This window comes from Tripterygium wilfordii, chromosome 4, assembly GCF_013401445.1.
Source record: "Tripterygium wilfordii isolate XIE 37 chromosome 4, ASM1340144v1, whole genome shotgun sequence".
Classification (NCBI taxonomy): domain Eukaryota; kingdom Viridiplantae; phylum Streptophyta; class Magnoliopsida; order Celastrales; family Celastraceae; genus Tripterygium; species Tripterygium wilfordii.
In genome coordinates, this window is record NC_052235.1 from 15976806 (window position 1) to 15997086 (window position 20281).

The 20281-nt window shown below is 37.6% G+C and overlaps 5 protein-coding genes and 1 pseudogene across 5 annotated transcripts; 5 read left to right on the forward strand and 1 right to left on the reverse strand.

Annotated features, from left to right (window-relative positions):
- The first annotated feature begins 147 nt into the window (after positions 1–147).
- On the forward strand, positions 148–2054 carry LOC119995893 (protein kinase PINOID 2-like). The gene is made up of 2 exons (XM_038842364.1): positions 148–754; positions 1057–2054. The coding sequence occupies exons 1-2, from the start codon at positions 192–194 to the stop codon at positions 1985–1987; spliced, it is 1494 nt and encodes a 497-aa protein (XP_038698292.1). The 5' UTR covers positions 148–191; the 3' UTR covers positions 1988–2054.
- A 2845-nt stretch (positions 2055–4899) lies between these two features.
- Positions 4900–5778, forward strand: LOC119995898 (early nodulin-93-like). Its single transcript, XM_038842367.1, has 4 exons — positions 4900–5117; positions 5223–5284; positions 5388–5463; positions 5547–5778. The coding sequence occupies exons 1-4, from the start codon at positions 5021–5023 to the stop codon at positions 5627–5629; spliced, it is 318 nt and encodes a 105-aa protein (XP_038698295.1). The 5' UTR covers positions 4900–5020; the 3' UTR covers positions 5630–5778.
- Positions 5779–5937: 159 nt separating this feature from the next.
- Positions 5938–7491, reverse strand: LOC119995894 (annotated as a pseudogene).
- A 2689-nt stretch (positions 7492–10180) lies between these two features.
- Positions 10181–11375, forward strand: LOC119997961 (zinc finger Ran-binding domain-containing protein 2-like). The gene is made up of 4 exons (XM_038845207.1): positions 10181–10305; positions 10450–10800; positions 10924–10988; positions 11073–11375. Exons 2-4 carry the CDS (start codon positions 10463–10465, stop codon positions 11084–11086), a joined length of 417 nt encoding a protein of 138 aa, XP_038701135.1. The 5' UTR covers positions 10181–10305; positions 10450–10462; the 3' UTR covers positions 11087–11375.
- A 1413-nt stretch (positions 11376–12788) lies between these two features.
- Positions 12789–15687, forward strand: LOC119996631 (zinc finger CCCH domain-containing protein 39-like). Its single transcript, XM_038843333.1, has 3 exons — positions 12789–13120; positions 13303–14151; positions 15131–15687. Exons 2-3 carry the CDS (start codon positions 13395–13397, stop codon positions 15385–15387), a joined length of 1014 nt encoding a protein of 337 aa, XP_038699261.1. The 5' UTR covers positions 12789–13120; positions 13303–13394; the 3' UTR covers positions 15388–15687.
- A 203-nt stretch (positions 15688–15890) lies between these two features.
- On the forward strand, positions 15891–20251 carry LOC119996629 (nudix hydrolase 19, chloroplastic-like). The gene is made up of 6 exons (XM_038843330.1): positions 15891–16509; positions 17069–17209; positions 17320–17424; positions 17724–17823; positions 18309–18401; positions 19727–20251. The coding sequence occupies exons 1-6, from the start codon at positions 15943–15945 to the stop codon at positions 20014–20016; spliced, it is 1296 nt and encodes a 431-aa protein (XP_038699258.1). The 5' UTR covers positions 15891–15942; the 3' UTR covers positions 20017–20251.
- The last annotated feature ends 30 nt before the right edge of the window (positions 20252–20281 follow it).

Consider the following 20281-nt stretch of genomic DNA (forward strand, 5'->3'; position numbering starts at 1 on the left):
CATACTTATTATATCTTATTTTTTAGAATTTTTTTTAAAAACAATTGAAGACCAAAATGAGGGATTAGATTTAGAGGCCCCCCTCCTCTTCCTTTAATTTCCCCTACCTTGTTTGATAAAAGCTTATATGCTTTAAAAAGCCGAAAACCCTCCTCATTCACACACAAACACTTTACTGTCTGTCCCCAACAATGGCATCCATAGCCAGAGATGAATCCGACTACGACAGCAGCTCCTCCTCCTCCATAACCGTCCCAGACTCCAGTCGGAGCTGGATGAGCAACACCAGCTTCGGCAGTCGCCGCAGCTCAGTGTCTGTGGCTTCATCATCAGCTGAAACCACCCCCAAGCCTCACAAAGCAAACCAAGCCGCTTGGGAGGCCATGAAGCGCCTCCGATTAACCAGAGGCCATGTAGGTCTGGACCATTTCCGGCTCATTCGCCGTCTAGGAAGCGGAGACATAGGAAACGTCTATCTTTGCCAGATAAGGAACCCAATGGTGGGGTTGCCTCAGTGTTTCTATGCCATGAAAGTGGTGGACAGGGAGGCTCTTGCTGTGAGGAAAAAGCTTCAAAGAGCTGAAATGGAGAAGGAGATTCTTGGAATGCTTGACCACCCTTTTCTTCCCACTTTGTATGCTGAGTTTGATGCTTCTCACTACTCCTGCTTGGTTATGGAGTATTGTCCTGGTGGTGACTTGTACGCCGCTCGCCAGCGCCGACCTAGCAAGCTCTTCAGCATTGCTTCTGCCAGGTATGTATTTTCCTACACCAATTATGATAGGGATCCCAGCAGTTGGATTCTAGTTATCCCTGTAACTGAATTCCAGCTATCCCAGTTGCCAGATTGTAAGCACGGAATCTCATATGTATCATGTGGAACCCACAAATTTACTTGAATCATATATGTCTAGCTCAACAGCTGAGATACCAACTGCTGATCGATCATCTTTATCATTTTCACACACTGTGAAACATCGTTTATCCTAGAAGTTCTAATTGCATATTTCACGAAGTTTAAGATCAAATGAGATATATATATGTTTGTGTGTACAGGTTTTATGCTGCGGAGACCTTATTAGCTTTAGAGTATCTTCACATGATGGGAATTGTCTACAGAGACCTTAAGCCAGAGAATGTGTTGGTAAGGGAAGATGGGCACATTATGCTTACAGATTTCGATCTCTCTTTCAAATGCGACGTCGTTCCGAAGCTATTAAGGTCGAGAACCAAGATGGATGAAGCCATTATCAGTGACATTAAGCATGCAATGATCAAGTGTTCAACTCCTTCTTGTGCTCGCTATAGCACTACTCCCATGAAGCCTGTCCTCTCTTGTTTCTCAGCCAGGAAAAAGAGAACCACCACAATTACAACAACAACAATCACGGAAAAAATTGATCATGATAACAATCATGATGATGGTGATTATCATCATGAAGTCAATTATGATATAGAGTTAGTGGCAGAACCCATCAATGCAAAATCAAAGTCATTCGTTGGGACCCACGAGTACTTAGCACCAGAGGTGATTTCAGGACAAGGACATGGTAGTGCAGTGGATTGGTGGACTTTTGGGGTGTTCTTGTATGAAATGCTGTACGGAAGGACACCATTCAAGGGTGAGAACAATGAGAAAACCCTAATTAACATCCTCAAGAAACCATTGACCTTCCCAAGAATGTCATCAGCAAGCTTTAGTAGCAGTAAAGAAGTTGAAGAGATGGTCAAAGTTCAAGACCTTATAAGCAAGCTTTTGGTGAAGAATCCCAAGAAGAGAATTGGGAGCTTAAAGGGTTCAGCTGAGATCAAGAGGCATGAATTCTTCAAAGGAGTAAACTGGGCTTTGATTAGGTCAGTTAAGCCTCCTGAGGTACCCAAAAATGGTTGTTTTTACAAGATCAATAGGGCTAATTACTTTCCAAAGTTAAGCAAAAAAGAGAGAGATGAGCCTTATCAAGTTCCTCATTATTTCGATTACTTCTAATTTATTCAATTTACATGTAAATATTGTTAATTTATGAGTTTATCTACGCTTTTATTTTATTCTTGTAATTAATTAAAGACATATTAATTGATTTTCAATTTATTAATTATAATTAATGTTTGTATTAATGGGTTCCTATCATCTTGGACTTGGTTATTTATGTAATATAATTAAATGTGTTTGCTTACGTGTAAAAGTGGGAGGACCCACAATTGTCCGATTGTGATTCTCGTGGAAGTGCATGAACTTTCATGTGAGTGATAATAATGACACTTGTGCAGATCAAATGATGGTAAAAAGAATAATAAATGAAGAAATTAATTAAAGCATATACATACATGCATCTACATCTCTACATTTTAATGGCATTCACATGTCATTCCACATTTCCACCAATCTAACTAAGAAAACTAAAAGTAGAAAAACCCACTTCATGAATGAATCTCTTCTTAATTTTTTTAATTTGGGGAGCATAATAATTAATAATAAGACATTGATTTCTGTTTTTCTTGTTTTGGGTTTTTGGGTCCATAACCCGATTTGGATGATCCACATGAGAGTCATAACCAGCTTGATCAATGAAATTACTAATATTAATATTACATAGATAAATGGATATTAATTAGATATTGTGGGGTATATAAATAATATATATGTAAATGGGTGAATAAAGAGAATAACTACTTGGGTGATAATTTAACGGTGAATCTCTATAAAGTTAAATTACGACCAAAATGATGTGTCCATAATTGTCCATAATCTAGGTGGTATGAGGAGAAGTGTGGGGATCATTTCTCCTCATGCCACCTAGATTATGGATATGTAGTGCTTCCGAAATTATGGTTACTCATTAGACTTTGGCCCAATTTACTAGTTTACTCTCATATGAAAAACTTCTATATACGCGGATTTGACGACTTGAATTTATACTCTATCGAATATCTAAAATGCAAACTTTTATATGATGTGATTCTCGATTAGTAAGAAAAAATAATAATAAAGAAAGCAAAGATCATGTGTGGACCACTTTCAAAAGAAATTGAAATAATCATATAAATAGTATCCAAGCATCGTAACCAAGGAGATTTAGACAACAATGCAATTGAAATTAATTGCCATTCCTACACCAGACAAAAATTTTATTTCTATATTTATAGAAACATTTTATGCACATTATATGTCCTAACAGTTCCCCCTTTCCCAATAATAACATTTTGTCTCCATACCGACCTGCAGAGCTTTGTCTTCCCAAGTTTAACACTAGTCCATATTAGTTTGATTGTAGAAAAAGCGTTTGTTATTAGTTTTGTAGTTTGATCTATTATATTATGTTTTTTATATCTGCATTTGGACAATATGAAATAAGAAATTTAGTCTCATCGTCAATCGATAATTGATCAATCACCACCAAATTTAACACTACAAAAGCTTGTGACACCGCCTACTGGAACTAAGGATCCGTGATATATAAGAAAAGATATTGTCATGTGATATGTTAATGACATGATATTGATAGATTGTAGTCAACGATGGGGAAAGGTGAGTGAATTGAGTGTAAGCTTTCTTTCTTTTGAACAAATTATATTGATTAATTGATATGATATGATATGATATGATATGGATAAAAGCCAAATCGGGTGATCCATTGATGGTTTGTTGGAGTCAGGGCACGCGAGCCTTTTCCTTTCCTTTCTTTTGTTGGAGTCCCCACTTACCAACAACAAAGTGATAGGAGAAAGGAGTAGTAGTACGTACCCATCATTGTATGCTTTTATACCACCAAAATAGACAGAAAAAGTGAAGAATCAAAACAAAGCTTGTCATACCATAACCAAAATAAGCCCTTATACCATATATGCACTTAAAAACTATATATAATGTCATATACATTATGCTAGTAATTTAATTAATTAACAAGTCCATTAAGATTAGGAAGATGAGGCAAAAAGATGACCAAACCAGGTGCAGTCAAAACCCACCCCCCACAAAGCCCATGACTGACTCACGGGCCATCCACTTTAAAAGCTGCGCAAACCATCTACTGTCTCTTCTTTCTAATAAGCCCGTCAATCTCAGCCCTTCATGAGGGACGCGTGTCTCAATCCTTTCAACTGTTGCAGGTTTCCACTCACTCAAAGCACGTGACTTTGAGGTGGTACGGGTACCCATGGTTTTTCACTTTTTAAGGCAGCTCTGGACCAAACCATTGGCTTCACCAACCTACACACAATATTTACCTACCTACCTATCTAATATAACTCTCCTCTGTCTGTCTGTCGTTTCTTCAATAACTTGCCTAAAAATAAGACTACTAAATTGTGTGTCCTTTACTTTCACCCAACCATATATAGCTACTGTTGTCCCAATATCACAAAAGTAAACAATTTATGTAAACAAGACTTTCGCAGTTGGATGAGATCGAGAACATCTAGGAAGGATGTACGTAGATTTTACATTCATAAATATGTAGAGAGATTGTTTTTAAAAATTAAATTTGTTATATATTTATAAGTTGCATCACTGCAACGCTATCAATAGATCACATGTTCTTCTACAAATTAATAATTCTGCACAAGACTCTCGTATTGGACGGGATCAGAGACAGACAATATACACGTACGTAAGCCTTAGTCTAACATAATATGATGAGAGTATGTTTCTTTTGAAAAATTAAAGTTGTAAGGCCTCTACATGCCCCAATATGCTACAAGTCGGAAAAAAAAATAAATATAAACTGTCACAAGTATTAAAAAAACAAGGGACATAACAGAAGAATCAACCGACCATTATCAGAAACCTAGGTCAAAACAAGTGTCTCTGACGTTAGTATTCAAATGAAACCATCAAACTCCACTTAACTTCCCCCAACACCTTAGGCATTTTCTTTCTTACTAACCTAATCAAAGAAAATCCTTATAAACACCCATTCACAATCTCACTTTACTCTTCAAGTTAAATCAAATCTTCAAAAACCCAATTGAGTTTTCAGTTTTTGTCATCTGCATTGTTACTTCATAAATTAAGGCATTTAGAATGGCAGAAAAGATGACCAAGTACTCTCCAGTACTTGAGAAGACTAGCTTAGCCTCACTTGATCAAAAGCTAGCCATGGCAAAGCGTTGTTCTCATGGTACCCTAGCTTAATTTCTCTATCAAATTTGGTTCCTGGTTTTTTACATTTTAAAGAAATCTCACAAATTAATTAGTTGTTTTTGCCTTTGAAATGGGTCAACAGAGGGCGTGGTTGCAGGAGCTAAGGCAGCCATTGTTGCCAGCATTGCTGCTGCTGTTCCCACTGTGGGTCTTCTTTCTATCAATCTTGCATTTTAACCTTTCTTTAATTAATACAAAAATTAGATATATTGAGCTACTAATTACGTTCTTCTTTTCTTAAATGCAGTTGACTAGTGTGAGGATGCTGCCATGGGCAAAAGCCCATCTTAATCATACTGCTCAAGCTCTCATTATCTCCACGGGTAAGATTACCAAATACCCCTGCTGTTCTGTTTCTTTCTTTTTCTTGTTAAAACCTGATAATAGGATCTATAATGAATTGCAGTGGCTGGAGCAGCATATTTCATTGTAGCAGACAAGACAGTTTTGGCCTCTGCAAGGAGAAACTCCTTTAGGCAAATCCCTTAGCACTGAAAGCATAATTAATCATGACAATATGGACTTATTTTAACTTAATTTGGTTGTATTTCATTCCCTACCTCAGAAGCAGTTTACTAGTTTAGTATGTAAACCCATCATCTATCTATGTATCAATAAAGATGGTTCAATATTTTTCATTTCTAAGAGCATTGGAGCACTTTGTCTCAGCAAAATCAGCCAATTTGAATCAGTTACTACTCACAAAGTTGATTTCTTTTTTCAAGTGAATAATGTTTCACCAGTAGTCATTACATGAGCAAGACCCATCCTTGAAATGGTGGAAAGGATTCCTATCCCTTGCAATGATTTCCATGTTGAAGATCTTGGATATCAGTTTTGTAGCTGAACGGCAGTTTCCACGCACTCTTAAGATTCTTGACATTTCTAATTGTTGTCCCTGCCTTTGTTCTGATCAAGCCAAAAGCTACTGCCAACTTTTCACTACGATGGCTTCATGCGCCTCCATTCCAGTCTTCATCCATATCATAGAGCACCTCAGATATATCAGGCAGAAACCCAGCCTTCTCTAAAATCCCATCTATTTCATCCAACATTTTGTAAGTCGCTTTGCGCTTGGGATGTACTCTGTCTCCAACAAGGAATTCATGAACAACACTATCAACCTCCACATTTGGCATACATGTCAAGGAGACTAGTCCGAAGATTGGTGGTAGTTATATCATTTAAGTTCTAATTTATATAAGCGTGAACCCATTTGTCAAGATCTGGAGCACCCAAGTGAGAAGAAGCTAGAAGAATGCTCAATAGAGTTGCATCATTAGGCTTTGTATGGGATTGTAGAATTAGCCCAAACAGCACCAATGCTTCTTTGTATTGGCTCATGTAAGAGTAACCACCGATCATAACGTTCCATGAAATCACATCCTTCTCATGTAAATCCTCAAACAAACTGCGAGCTTTGTCCAAAACACCACACTTTGCATACATATCAGTAAGCGTATTAGCCAGCAAAGGGTTGAACTAAGTCCATGGTTCTCTAACCAGGAACGAACCCAATTGTGCAGTTCAAGGGAACCCATATAAGCACAAGCTGAGAGGACAGTAAGCATCGTACTCTCATTAAGTAGGACATTAGCTGCACGCATCTCGTCAAAGAATGCTAATGCCTCTGAAAATTGACCACTTTGAGCATACCCTGCAATCATGGTATTCCATGACACGACATCTCTGCACAGGTATTTCATCAAACAGTTGTCTAGCCTTGTGTACAAAACCCCTCACAGCATAACCAGTCACCAAAGCCGTAAAGGAAACAGCATCTCTCATAGGGCTTTTATCAAACACTTTCCTTGCATCACCCAAGTCATCAATCTGCGCATACATATTGATTAGAGAAGCGTGCACGTAGACATCAGAATCCAGCCCAGGCTTCAAGACATATGCATGGATCTGTTTCCCTTCAAAGGCAGCCCCAACTTTAGCACAAATTTCAAAAGGAAAGGGAAAGTATACGAATTTGGCTCAACACCGGAATCATGAGAACATAAAACTCCACAGCCCGAACATGGGACAAGCTCAGTGAGTATACTCGAATGATCGTGTTCCAAAGTATCAGATTGGGGTTATCAATGGATTCAAACTGTCAGATTGCATAAGAAATATCTCCGAAGGGACAAATGGCACAAAAATGCATTGAGCTTGCTCAAGGCGAACTGGGTGTTGTGGAGACCGGTTTTGAAAATCTGGGAGTGGATTTGCTTGAGATATTGGATGCTTTTGCAACGGGCGAGAAGGGTGCATCTCAAGGAGCTTGTATATGGAGGATCAGAGGAGAGAAGAATATGGAGAGTGGAAGGAGGAATGGCAGAGACCACCATTTTCGTCGTGGATGCTGATGGAGAGATAGAAGTCGTTAGGATTTTAGTTTTTGTTTTTTTTTTTTTGAGTACAAGTACAAATACAATATACGACACACCACCAGATCAAGCATATGAAAGTACAGGTGTCAACAGGCCCCACGTAGGAGGCACAAATCAAGCCCACGCAGGGGCAGACTAAGCCCACACACCTCCTTATAAATATTCGGAGGAGGTGAGACTAGAACCCATGACCTCAGTCAGGGACATGCAAAGTCATTGTCACTCAACCAATGGTTGTTATTTCTTATATTTGTCTCACCCGCCAAAAATGGCCGTTGGCTTTAATTCGGTAAGGAAGTCAATGACTAGCAAAGGTAATAATAAATATCTCGTTATGAGACCATAGACTAGCAAAGGTAATAATAAATATCTCGTTATGAGACCTACCTATATGTAGGTGAAATGGTCATAGAGCAGCAGCGTGACCAAAGAACGCTCTACTTGAATCTATTAATTCGAATACCAATTATTAAGATCAGAGCTTCAACTCTTTCCTTTTAAAAACAAAAAGTTTCAACTCTTTGTTGATTATAACGAATATCAAGAGTTGAAAAGAATTAGAAAGATGATTTGTGTCTTCAATATTACTACAAAATCAAAATTGAAACTAGCCTCAAGAGATTATAACTTTAAATAGTATGAAAGTCAAAACCCTAAAATAATAAAGAAATAAAATAATGAAATCCCTACAACAGTCGAAAATAACGTAAAGGTCCAAAATAGCAATAAAATGTTGATTCGAATGATCAAACTATGAAATACCTACGCACCATTTCGATTCAACCGCGTGATTTCAGCTCAATCCGACACAATCAATAATTGTCTAAATGACCGCTAGCCACGTCCTATTTTCCACCCGATCATATATATTTCTCTAAAAATGCGCTGGCCCCATATCAATTTCCTAAATAAGTGCTTGGGTGCATGTACTATTTTCTAGGTTATTTTGAATTTCATCTTGTTTGTGAGGAAAGATTAGCTAAAAAGGGGATTGGATTTATGTACCTGATGTATCTCATCACTTATTAACCAAAAAATGATTGAAGTAGTTAGTTCAGTCATGTAAAATGAGCGAAATCATTACAAGTTTAACATTATTGTCCAAGGTTAATTATAATTAAAATGTAGGAGCAAGTCCTAGTTCAGATAGCACCCACACCATGCACACCCCTAAAACTTACATATAAAAGAAAAGGTGTAAAGATGGATGTATCAATTCATCCACCAAGGGGGAAGAGAATATGCAAAAATTGATCAAAGCCACCAGCCATGCATATTTGTTTTCTTTTAGCTGAAGAAGAAGATGTGGATTCTCCTAGCTAGCTAGTATTATTGAAGAGAGAGAGCATGGGGATAATATATATAGTTTCTTTTCAGGGCAGTCACATATTTAGAATCAAAGCGTGAAGGATGGGGATCCCTCATTGTCTGGTCATTATGGAAAACAATATGTATATATATATATATTTCAAAATGATGATTAGGATTCCTCCTTATCAAACGCCAGGTCAACCCGTAAGCAAAGCATATATATGTTCCCAATCACTGAATGCTTACCTGGCTGGCGTTGAATATCTTTGGTGCCATGTCAGCATGTGCTGACCCCTACAAGTCATGGTCATGTGGTTCATGCATGATTAATATCTTTGGTGTCATGACAGTACGTCGATATTGCAATATCAGCTTTTAGTTATATATTCACCTCTGCATGGCGGCTGGAAATGAAATATATATATATATGAATCTTCCAATGGCTATATATGTCTTTTGAATTATTGTATAGGAAACAAAATTATATAAAAAGAGGAATCAAAATAAGTTAAAAATAACAAGGAAGAAAAGAATTTTGCAATGTATGTGCATCAATTCTCATGGAATAAATTCCTACTGAGTGAAAAATAAATAATTCATTTCAATTCTCTCGTTTTACCTCCAAGTGATGATGTGGACTTTGACTATAATCTATATATTGCTTGCTCTAACTAGGGAGGGTTTATTTGCATTACTTGCAAGTAGCATGCAATTAGCCATTTTTATTTTTTTTTAAACGAGAGCGAAATCATACAAATTAATTTATACTTTTGACATCCAAGATGAGTCTAACTCGCGAGGGTATAAAAATTTCTTACCAAAAGATACGGTAAATTGTGTCAAAGTCTAACACGTGACCACAAGAGTATTGCTGTTAGTGGAAACTTAAGACCTCCCAAGTCCATACAGTTTGGACTCAGATAGATTCACCAACTAAATTATCATCCAATTGTACGTGGATAGCATGCATCAAGCCACTCTAACAAATGACAGCCTTCCCCTCATAACACCTTGGACAACAGAAACGGAGATATCGTAGAGAATTCAAAAAGTATTAAAACTTCAAAAAGTTTTTTTTTTGGTTGATATTTTTTAGTACAATAATGAGAGAGGAATCACATAAAGGAATGTAAGTTGAGAAATCTTTCGCATGGAAGAACAGTATGTGTACATGAATTGACTAACATGTTCCCTTGAAAGCATATATACAAGAGAAGCCGCTGGGGATGGCTGCAGGTTTATCTAATTTTCTCAGAAACCATAAAAGAAGAAGAATAATAATTGTGTGCTTTTGGAATCCCTGCACTTTTTTGGTGTCCCTTAGCATGTATGTTTGTGTATAAAAGCCGTCCAATCCTCATTTGCTAGAATCACCAACTTCTCTTCCTTGACAAGTTCCTCACTTCAAACCTTCAATCACCACTAACACATTATACTTGCTACTTTAATTAAGGTGTCTTCATCTTCTTCAAGGTATCATCCATCATCAATCACTCCAAGCTCAAGCCTTCATTACAATTCTTCAATTTTCATCTTTCTTTGTTGATTACAAGTCATGTCATGTGGTTATATTATTATTAATTTATTGCCAATGATGGTTACATATATATATGATAGGATACAAGAAAATATGAGCTGGACAGGCGGAGACTGGATGTGTGCTGCATGCCAACACCAGAACTTCAAGAAAAGAGAAGCTTGTCAACGTTGCGGATACCCGAAATATGGAGGCCCTGACGTGTCGACATATTTGTACAATCGGACGGAGGTTTTGGCCGGAGACTGGTACTGCACTGCCATGAATTGTGGAGCTCACAATTACGCCAGCCGTTTGAATTGCCATCGTTGTGGGGCAATGAAAACTGGTTATGATTGTGGGTATGGGGGTAACATGATGAATACTGGAGGATATGGATCCGATGGCAGCGTCCCGCCCGGATGGAAGTCCGGTGACTGGCTTTGCAACAGGTGACTAGTTCACATTCTGATTAGAAATATTGTTGTTTTTTTTTTTTTTCTTTTCTTCTAATAGCCGGCATTGTTTGGTACAATAATTCCTGGTATGTGCACCTGTCTTTTGGACAGAATTGGATGTGGAGTGCACAATTATGCTAGCAGGGCAGAATGCTTCAAATGCAAAACACCAAGGGACTATGGTAATAAAGAAAAATCCATACTTGTTCTAAATTATCTCTCTGTATATTGTTTGCTCACATTATTCTCATTCGTATACAATTCAGGCGGTGCAGTTTGAAGAAGGTGGCAGTTCTGGAAGATTCTCTCTTGCAATATCGAAAATAGAAACTTTAATTAGTCTTTCCTCTTCGTAGAAGATAAAATAAGCTTTAGGTTGTTGGACCACGGTCGAATACCTGTTTGCAATTTTTTTTTATTGTTAAGTAAGCACGATGAGGGATTCGAACTTGGATTCCACCAAGTCGAGTATATGTCTTGACCGGCTAAGGGGTTGTTGGCTAGCTGCAAAATGAAATATTGCCTTGTATTTGCATTTGAATTTATAAAGGTTTCTCCGGCTTTTCGCATATGAAATAAATTCACGAAACCATGTACTGTTCTTCTTTCTTCTTATGAGCAAAATCATTATCATGTATGGTGTAGTGAGACATGGACCTGGTGGCAGGGTCCAAGGAATGTTTTGAAGGGGCTAGCGAGACCAAAAATGGACCACACCCAATGGAGCTAATTCCATTCAACAATTAATGCATGCTACATATAAGATTCAAGGAATCGCTATATCTATATATAGGATTGACAAGTTTACATCAATTGAAAAGACTGGCCTAGCTCTCTCTCAGAGCAATAATTTATGATCCCTTTAAGCATCAAATCTCCATACACCAACTACATGTAATTATTATATGCAGATAAGAACCTGATGCTGCTTCCTTGCTTTCAAAGCATACATGCAAACTTTTGCTTCGTCTGCTTTTGTCCTGTAATCACCTTCAGTTGATGACTAAGTAACCACACTCAAGCTTAGAAAAACTGCATTTGCTTATGTATCTGGTTCTTTCAGTTGACTTAATTGACAAGTCTTGTATTGGTAGACAAGTAAGCAGACATGAGACCGGACATTATATATATATTCTCCTCTCTATATGCTTTTTTGATGTTAAGCAAAATCATGCACAGAGAGTTTCATACTTTCATGTGAAGTTTTTTTTCCCACAGCATAACTTTTATGTGGGGCAATGGAGGGTCCAGACAGCTACCATGATTACTAGCAGCATTTCCCTAATTGAATCCCTTTTTATGTCATTATGTGGCTTTTCACATCATAATTTAAGGACCTAGAGATAATCCTTTAACAAAAATGACACTAAACACGTTTGCCCTTTGAACATCCGATATGAGTCTAAACTCGGGTCGTCAGGCTGGTGCTCATAGAAATTTCCTACCTAATGAATGAAAGAGTAAGTTGGGACGTACAAAACCCAATGCGTGACCACAAGAGTAGAGTTACTCCTTTACCTCTAACACATAAAAAGATTCCAATAGATTCTTTTAGTTCAAAAGGTTTCTTTTGAGGTCTCAACTTCCATCATTTTTTCTTTATGTTAGAGGTTAATATACAATGCCTAACTAAGAGAATTCATAAAACTTAATTTGGTCTGTCATTTTGTTGTGTTCTTGTTAGTATTGAAGTGGGCCTTTCTAACTCTTCGCAATGACATGCATAAGAATTCATTGATAAACCTGCTAATGGACTTGCCCAGGATATTGATAAATGGGCCCCGCCCACAGGCCTAATGGACTGGGTTTCATGAAACATGACCTTGCTGTCCTTTAATTAGTTTGGGCTGGGCCGAATGTCATCTTGGACCGAAAATAAAGAAATAAATCCGCAAATGAAAATATTAATGGATTAATTAATTAATTAGTCCATAGCGTCATTGTCTAGGAACGCGTTCAGGGGTTTAACCGTTTAACGGGACTAGGGCTCTAGCTAGGGTTTTGTACTCTCAATCAACGCCACCAGGATTTGTGCAAAATTTTCCTTCTCCAATTAGGGTTTCATATTGGCGGCTAGGGCTATTGAGAGCCTTTTGTCTGTATATATATACTTCTTTCTTTTAGTTTCTCTAGCGCTAAACATTAAAATCACTACAACTTAGAAGAGAAATTCTTGTTTGATTGTTGCCAAGATTGAAAGTTATCATTATCTTTGACAGTCGATTACAATTTACAATCTAATCTCATCTGGTTCCCTTCTGACATCCTGCTTCAAACTGAATTTCGGTCTGTTGATTCTGTTCTACGCAATCAGGTTACAAATAGCTTAATGGTTTTTCGATTGTTCTTTGATATTTTATCATTACCCCGAACATCATCATATTCAGTATAGGTTTACTGCTTTTTTGGATTTTAACTCGCGTAGTCGATTGATCATCTTCTTGTTCGTTTTCTTTGACATTCCATTGGTGCTTATATTGACTCAATTTTTGTTAGGTTTAATTGGACTTGTTTGTCAATTACCGTCTTGATTTGTTTGAAGATTATAATTGCATTGCGTTCAATTTCGAGACTTGAGATTTCCCATTATGAGTTTCCCGGATCCTGTCCCTCCTTTTGGTCCATTTTCTGGAGCTAGTGATGCCATTACGATTGGTGTCTGGCCTCAGATTCAGAACAATGAACAATTTGATACACATTCTCAGTTTGAACAGCAGTCTCCTTTCAAAAGACCCAGAAACTCTGAGGATAACCCATCCATGAATTCTAGGATGCCCCCACAAAGCATTCCTGTAAATAAAGGGATAACCAACATTTTCTTCAAGACCAGAATGTGTGCAAAATTTAGGAATGGGACTTGTCGCAATGGTGAAAACTGCAACTTTGCTCATGGTATGGATGATTTGAGGCGGCCTCCACCCAATTGGCAAGATCTTGTTGGTGGACGCGATGAGGATAGACCACCACAACCACCACCGTGCAACTGGGAAGATGATATGAAGATAATTCATAAGATGAAACTGTGCAAGAAATACTATAATGGGGAGGAGTGTCCTTATGGTGATAGGTGTAATTTTCTCCATGAAGAGCCATCTAAGTTTAAGGAAGATTCAGGAAGATTTAGAGAGAGCTCTGTAATAAGCATTGGCACTACAGGACAACCAGTGGTGCAGGGAGGTGGGTTTGATCATTGTGATGGTAATTGGTCTGTCAACAACTCTGGCCCAGATGCCTTTCAAGTAAATATTAAGCCTGTGTATTGGAAAACAAAGTTATGCATAAAGTGGGAAACAACAGGGACGTGCAGTTTTGGTGAGAAATGTCACTTCGCTCATGGACAAGCAGGTATAATTCTTTGCTATAGGAGTTACATTTCAGTATTAAGTTGCATGATTTCTATGGTACCTTGCAAGTTTCTGCTATTGTTTTCGTTATACTTGGCGTTGTCTTCATGATATTTCTAGTCTTCATCTTCATGTTGAAATTCATGATAATTCATGATGATCCATAACCAGTGGCACAGGATTTTATCCAAATTAATTATTGACACTATAAGAAAGTAGAACTTTATGTTTAGATGTAGAGCAGGATTTCTTTTTCTTCTAATTTTATTTGGTCATCTTCTTTACTGTGCAACGTGGAGCAAATATCCTTCCAATTTTTATGATGTATCAGCTTCATAAATTCCTTCTCCCTACTTTGTTTGTGTAACAATAAAACGTCCAGTTTCTTACAGGCTTCCCTGGATTGTTTGGTTGGTTGTAGGGTTCATCTTTTAAAATCACCTTCCGACTGATAGTAGGGTTCATCTTTTAAAATTTATTTAGGCAATAATTGATTCTCTCGAGTTAGTTGTCCAAGAAAGGCAGATGACTCGATTTTCTAACGGTATATTTGGCAAAAACATTTTGCCCATGGTGACTCTATACTATATTTGACAAAGTTACCGTGTTAAATAAGATGTAGGTTTTTCTTGTGCACCTATATCTTCACTGCTTATCCGTAAATGCCCATGAAGGAATAATATATAGGTGAAATTTCCATCATGTAACATTAACTTTTCTTTCATGACCTAAGTTAAAACTGAAGTGAACAGATTAACGCTAGTGCTAGATTCTCCATAGTCAATATCTTATGTTTGAGAGGGTGCTTTCTAAATACCTTTATACCCAATATTTATAGAGTCCATCTTTGTTTGAGTTTTATGTAATTTTCTTTTTTCTCCCATGAATTGCTGCAACAATGCCCACATGTTTCTTTGATAGAATGTTTTGAAAGACTAGTCTGAGATGGACTTTTTTCATTATGATGCTATTAAAATCAGAGTTACAGCTGTCTGCTGGACGAATTGAAGTGGAGGCAGGGAATTCAAGCTTCATCTCGACTAAACCTCAATCCATTCTTCCTGTTATTGATGCATCTGTAAGTAAGATGGTTGGTGTCCCTGCTTTTACCGAAGAAGGGCAAGGGAAGAAATGCTTGTTCAAGTGGAAAGGACATAAAAAAATCAATCGAATTTATGCAGATTGGCTTGATGATCTGCCGTTAGTGCAGAGTTTGCCAAGCAGAGTTGGGAGCTGAGTTTACATTGAAGTTGTTCGGTGCTGCGACATATCAAAAGTTTTGGTCTATAGAATTTCTTGGTGGTCTAATGGTCTAATTCTAAAGTGGTTTTTTCTGCCATTGTTTAGTCTGGACTCTGGCCATAGATTTTGTTTTTTTGTTTCTTTTTTGGCTTTTATATGGTAAAATGTAGGGAGTTTTGACATACTGTTGTTTCTAGCTAGCTAGATCACAGTGCATACAAAAATTGGTTATTCAAGGGAACCAAGACCTTACCTGAAGTTCATTTTATATATAGAGAGAGAGACATCACCTGAAGTTGTGTATTTCATTTATTGCAATTTGTCAATTGTCTTTAGATATCATGTAATTAGACAAAGTGAATAAACTAAAATTTACGTTCCAAATCCCAATTCACCGTTTATTTTGTACAAAAAGCATTATTTTGGGAATAACTAGTCTAAATCAGGACAGTTGTCAATAACCCAGATCGTTTGACCGGCTGAGCCGCCAGCACCTAACTCTCTCTCTCTCTCTAAACATACAAAACCAACCAACCACCCAAGACCCGCCATGCTCTCGCTGTCCTCTTCCTCCTTCTCTCCTCTTATTTCCTCTATAGTTCTCTCCAAAAGAATCTACATCCTTACCACCATGTCCATCTCCCTCCATACCCACGCCTTTGCTGGCAATCCTATAAGATCCAAGACCCCAAAACCAACCGACCCATTTTCACCTACATCTGCTCTTGAAATCCTCAAAACTCGCCTCTTAGACACCAACCACCAGCAAACCTTTTCACCTCCTGATTTCAAGGTCTTGCCTTTCCGGAAGGGTAGGCCTCTGGCCTCTTCTTCTGGTGATACGTCACCGAATTGGCATCTGGGTTGGATCAGTTTGGCTGATTGTAGGGTTTTCTTGTCGGAATGTGGGGTCCAGTTGAGTGTAGAGTCTTTGGTGTATCTGGGTTCAAGGGCGGAGGAGGATGAGGTGTATTGGGCTATTGATGTGTCGGAGGTTAGTGCTTTGGTTTCTCAATTGGGGAGTAGGAAATTTTGTTTTGTGGAGCTGAGGACGCTTATGGTTGCCACTGATTGGGCTGACGAACGAGCCATGGGTGAATTAGCTATTGCTGGTCATGTAAGTGATAATGATGTTTATTCAGGTGGTAATTATGTGGTGTTTTCTTACTATTGATTATCATAATCGATTGAGTAATTCTGTGTTGATTTAGTCTATATATGTTTATTGTTTCATGTTAATATTTGGTCCTTTTCTTCGTTTTCTAGTTGAAAGGCTAATCAATGATAAAGATGTTCACATAAAGGGAGTTCATGCCATTTCCTTGAGCAAATGATCATCCTTGTATAAATATGAATGAGCATTTTTTTAGAGAGCAAAAAATAGATGATGCAATGACAACTAAAGCAACTGTTAAGAAGTAACAGAAAGATCTTTTAAATAATGTTCTTCCATCTGTTTTCCCCAAATCCTTTACACGGGAACAGTGCCCTTGGTGGGACTATTTTATGCATTTTCTTATGGATATATCAGTCGTGCCTTTATGTGGGGAGTTCATGTCCTGTAGAATTTGGTCTTCCGCTCATATCATCCTTCACATTCTTACTATTAAGAAGCTGTTTCATGGAGCATGCAATTTTTTTACTGACAACTATAAATGCATTTTGAATTTGATCAGGCCAGGGCATTGTTGGAATGGCATAACATATCACGTTTTTGTGGACATTGTGGTGAAAAGACAGCCCCCATGGAAGCAGGAAGGCGGAAACAATGCTCAAATGAGCTTTGTAAAAAGAGGATTTATCCTCGTGTTGATCCAGTACAGTGATATCTACCTTTTTTATTTGGTTGCTTAATGATGTAGGATTATTGTGAAGAGGGTGCAACGAATGCCACATTGCTTTTCTGATATATCTGCCCTTACAACAGGTTGTCATCATGTTGGTCATTGATAGAGAAAATGATCGTGCACTCTTAAGCAGACAGTCGAGATTTGTGCCACGGATGTGGAGTTGCTTGGCTGGTTTCATTGAGGTATGTGTTTTACCAACTTAATTTTTCGTTTCAAGTTGGAAATACTCCTAGTGAAAAAATGAATTGTGCAAAGATAAATCTGCTTATGTGATATTACTGAGCAGAGAACTTTATTGGTGACAGACTAGTGGTAGTTAGGTGTCTTTGTAGTTGGAGAAGAAAGTGGCTGCTAAGCTTTTGCTTATTAGTCAAATGACTTTGATTCTGTAGTTTCTTACCCGAGCAAAATTTGTTAATATTTCTCCTTCACTCCTATAAATTGAATATTTCCTTAGTTTGAATAACTCCATTGTCATTAGCCAGGAGAAAGCTTAGAAGAGGCCGTGAGGAGAGAAACATGGGAAGAGACTGGTATTGAAGTGGGAGATGTCATTTATCATAGTTCTCAGCCATGGCCTGGTATCTTTTTTCCACCATCTCTTTTTTCTTTTTCTCTTGAATTCCCTTATCTATGATACAAATGGTGTATGTGTCATTTATGTGTAATAAGACTGCATATCATTTTTATGATTCATGAACTTGGCAAAGTACAGGGTCATGATTTGCCTGAATTTATGTCATCTTGTCATTCCATTATCTTTTCTTCCCATCCATCTTACTTTTCTCTCAGGTCATCCATCTTGCTATTTATAGTAATTCTACTACTACTACGATAAATATTCAACTCTTTAAATATGGCTACTGGGAAAAGTCCATTCTAAATTTTCTGAATGCTTTACCATCATTTTATTTTGTCTGCCTCCCTGAACTTGTTTTCTGGATGAGTTTAGGATTCTCTTTCTGAAATATGTGTACTACTGTACTCTGATGATATGCTAGACTTTCTACAGCACCTAACTCTTTTTCTTCTTCTTTTGATGTACTCTTAAATGATTTGTTTTCAGTTGGGCCAAGTAGCATGCCATGCCAGTTAATGGTGGGGTTTTTTGCCTATGCGAAATCCCTTGACATAAACGTTGACAAGGAAGAGTTGGAAGGTACCTCACTGTTGCTCTTTCTTTTATTTGTTTTTCTTTTTTGGCAGGGTTGGGGAAGGGTGTGCAAGAAAACATACGCTACTTAAACAATACCAATGTTGTTTAGTGCAATTTGTTTTCTTATCATGTTGTGGAGGTGAGGTCTGCGTACCCACACTACTAGAACTTTGTGTATGGGAGTTGTTTACCATTATCCTTGGCCTTTCAGCTAGTTTTGAAAATATGGTATTGCTAAATGTCATTTTTCTGGCATTTAGCTTTATATACAAATAAAATGGAAGGCAAAGGTTTGCAAAAGTGCTTTTTGCAAAAATATTCTTCCAATGAGTCACTTAGCCCTTGAGTCAGTGAAGTCATCAATACAAGAAGCTTCAAGCTGCAAATTCCGTGGCGGTATTGCCTTGGCACCTTCTGGGTAAAGCATGACGGAGTTGGGCTCCTATACGTATTCTTAAGAATATTGCACATGTATTCATTGGAGTTGCTGAAATTTGAAAGTAGAAAATGAATTTCTGTGCGTATACCTATTCTGTTGGTCTCCCATCTGTGGCTAAAATGTAAAACCCAATACATATAAATGTCCAAGGTGACATATTTGAATCTTGAAACAATCTTTATTATTGCCTTGCTAAATCATTTACATTTTATTCTAACCTTTCTGGCTTGTTTTGTTTTCATTTCTATTACAATTTTTTTCCTCCTGATAAACTATGTTTATGTTTGTATGTGCTATAATTTTCGTCTTGCCATGCTTAAAGTCATCTCTTTAGCGTATTTTATAAATCATATAGGTATGTTGCTATCAATCATTTACTCATTAGCATAACATGATGAAGCAACTTAATATATGGGCTGAATGTGCTTGATGTGTGCCTATGAGACAGTTTGGTGATCCAAATGAAAACCAAGGTTGTGGATAAGATGCAGTCCGCTAGACAGCTTTTGACCCTTGGAGTTGGAAGTTACATAGTCACATATCATCTTAAACAGCATTATATGCACATAATTCACTATGCATGAAGCAGTATTTGAACTGCATTGCTAGCGAAGTTTAGTTGGGTTTTTGATCAATTGGATGGTCTTTGTATGGATCCAAATCTTTTGTCATGGGTGCTGGCTTTTTTTTTTTTTGTTGCACTTTTTAGCATATGGCAGGCAAGTGCATATCAGAATTCCTGTTTGTGTAGTTCCTCAATGGCACAGTAGAGAGGATGTCAAAAAGCATTGGCATTTGGTGATCTTTTGTCATTGTGTTTGCCGCTTCTTTTTTTGCACTTTTTAGCATATGGCAGGCTAGTATAATATCAGAATTCCTGTTTGTGTAGATGCTCAGTGGCACAGTAGAGAGGATGTTAAAAAAGCATTGGAATTTGCTGAGTACAGGAAGGCACAACAAACAACAGCAGTTAAAGTAGACCAAATGTGCAAAGGAGTTGAGAAAGGACAGAGTCTAGCAGCAGATTTTAACGTGGAAAGCGGTGAACTTGCACCAATGTTCATCCCAGGGCCTTTTGCAATCGCCCACCACCTCATCTCTTCCTGGGTCAATCGAGGATCAACCATCGGTGATCAACTTCGGTTGCAGCAACCTAGTAGTTCTGTATCGAATTTATAAAAGTTTCATCGCATAGTTTTGATGTAGATAGCTTATGCTATTTATCTTTCATACCAAAATAATTTATTTTTTTTGGAGACAAGCATTTCTTCATGCCAAAAAATCCCAATTATCGAAAGTGTTACCTGTCTGAGATATGATCAGTTACATCTCATGTCTGTAATTGGATTCCAAGTTGAAGTCAAACTCTTCCTGTTCTACAACAAGATTGAATGATTGATGCTTTGTTTTACAAGTAAATTGTAATAAGAGCTATTAATCTGGA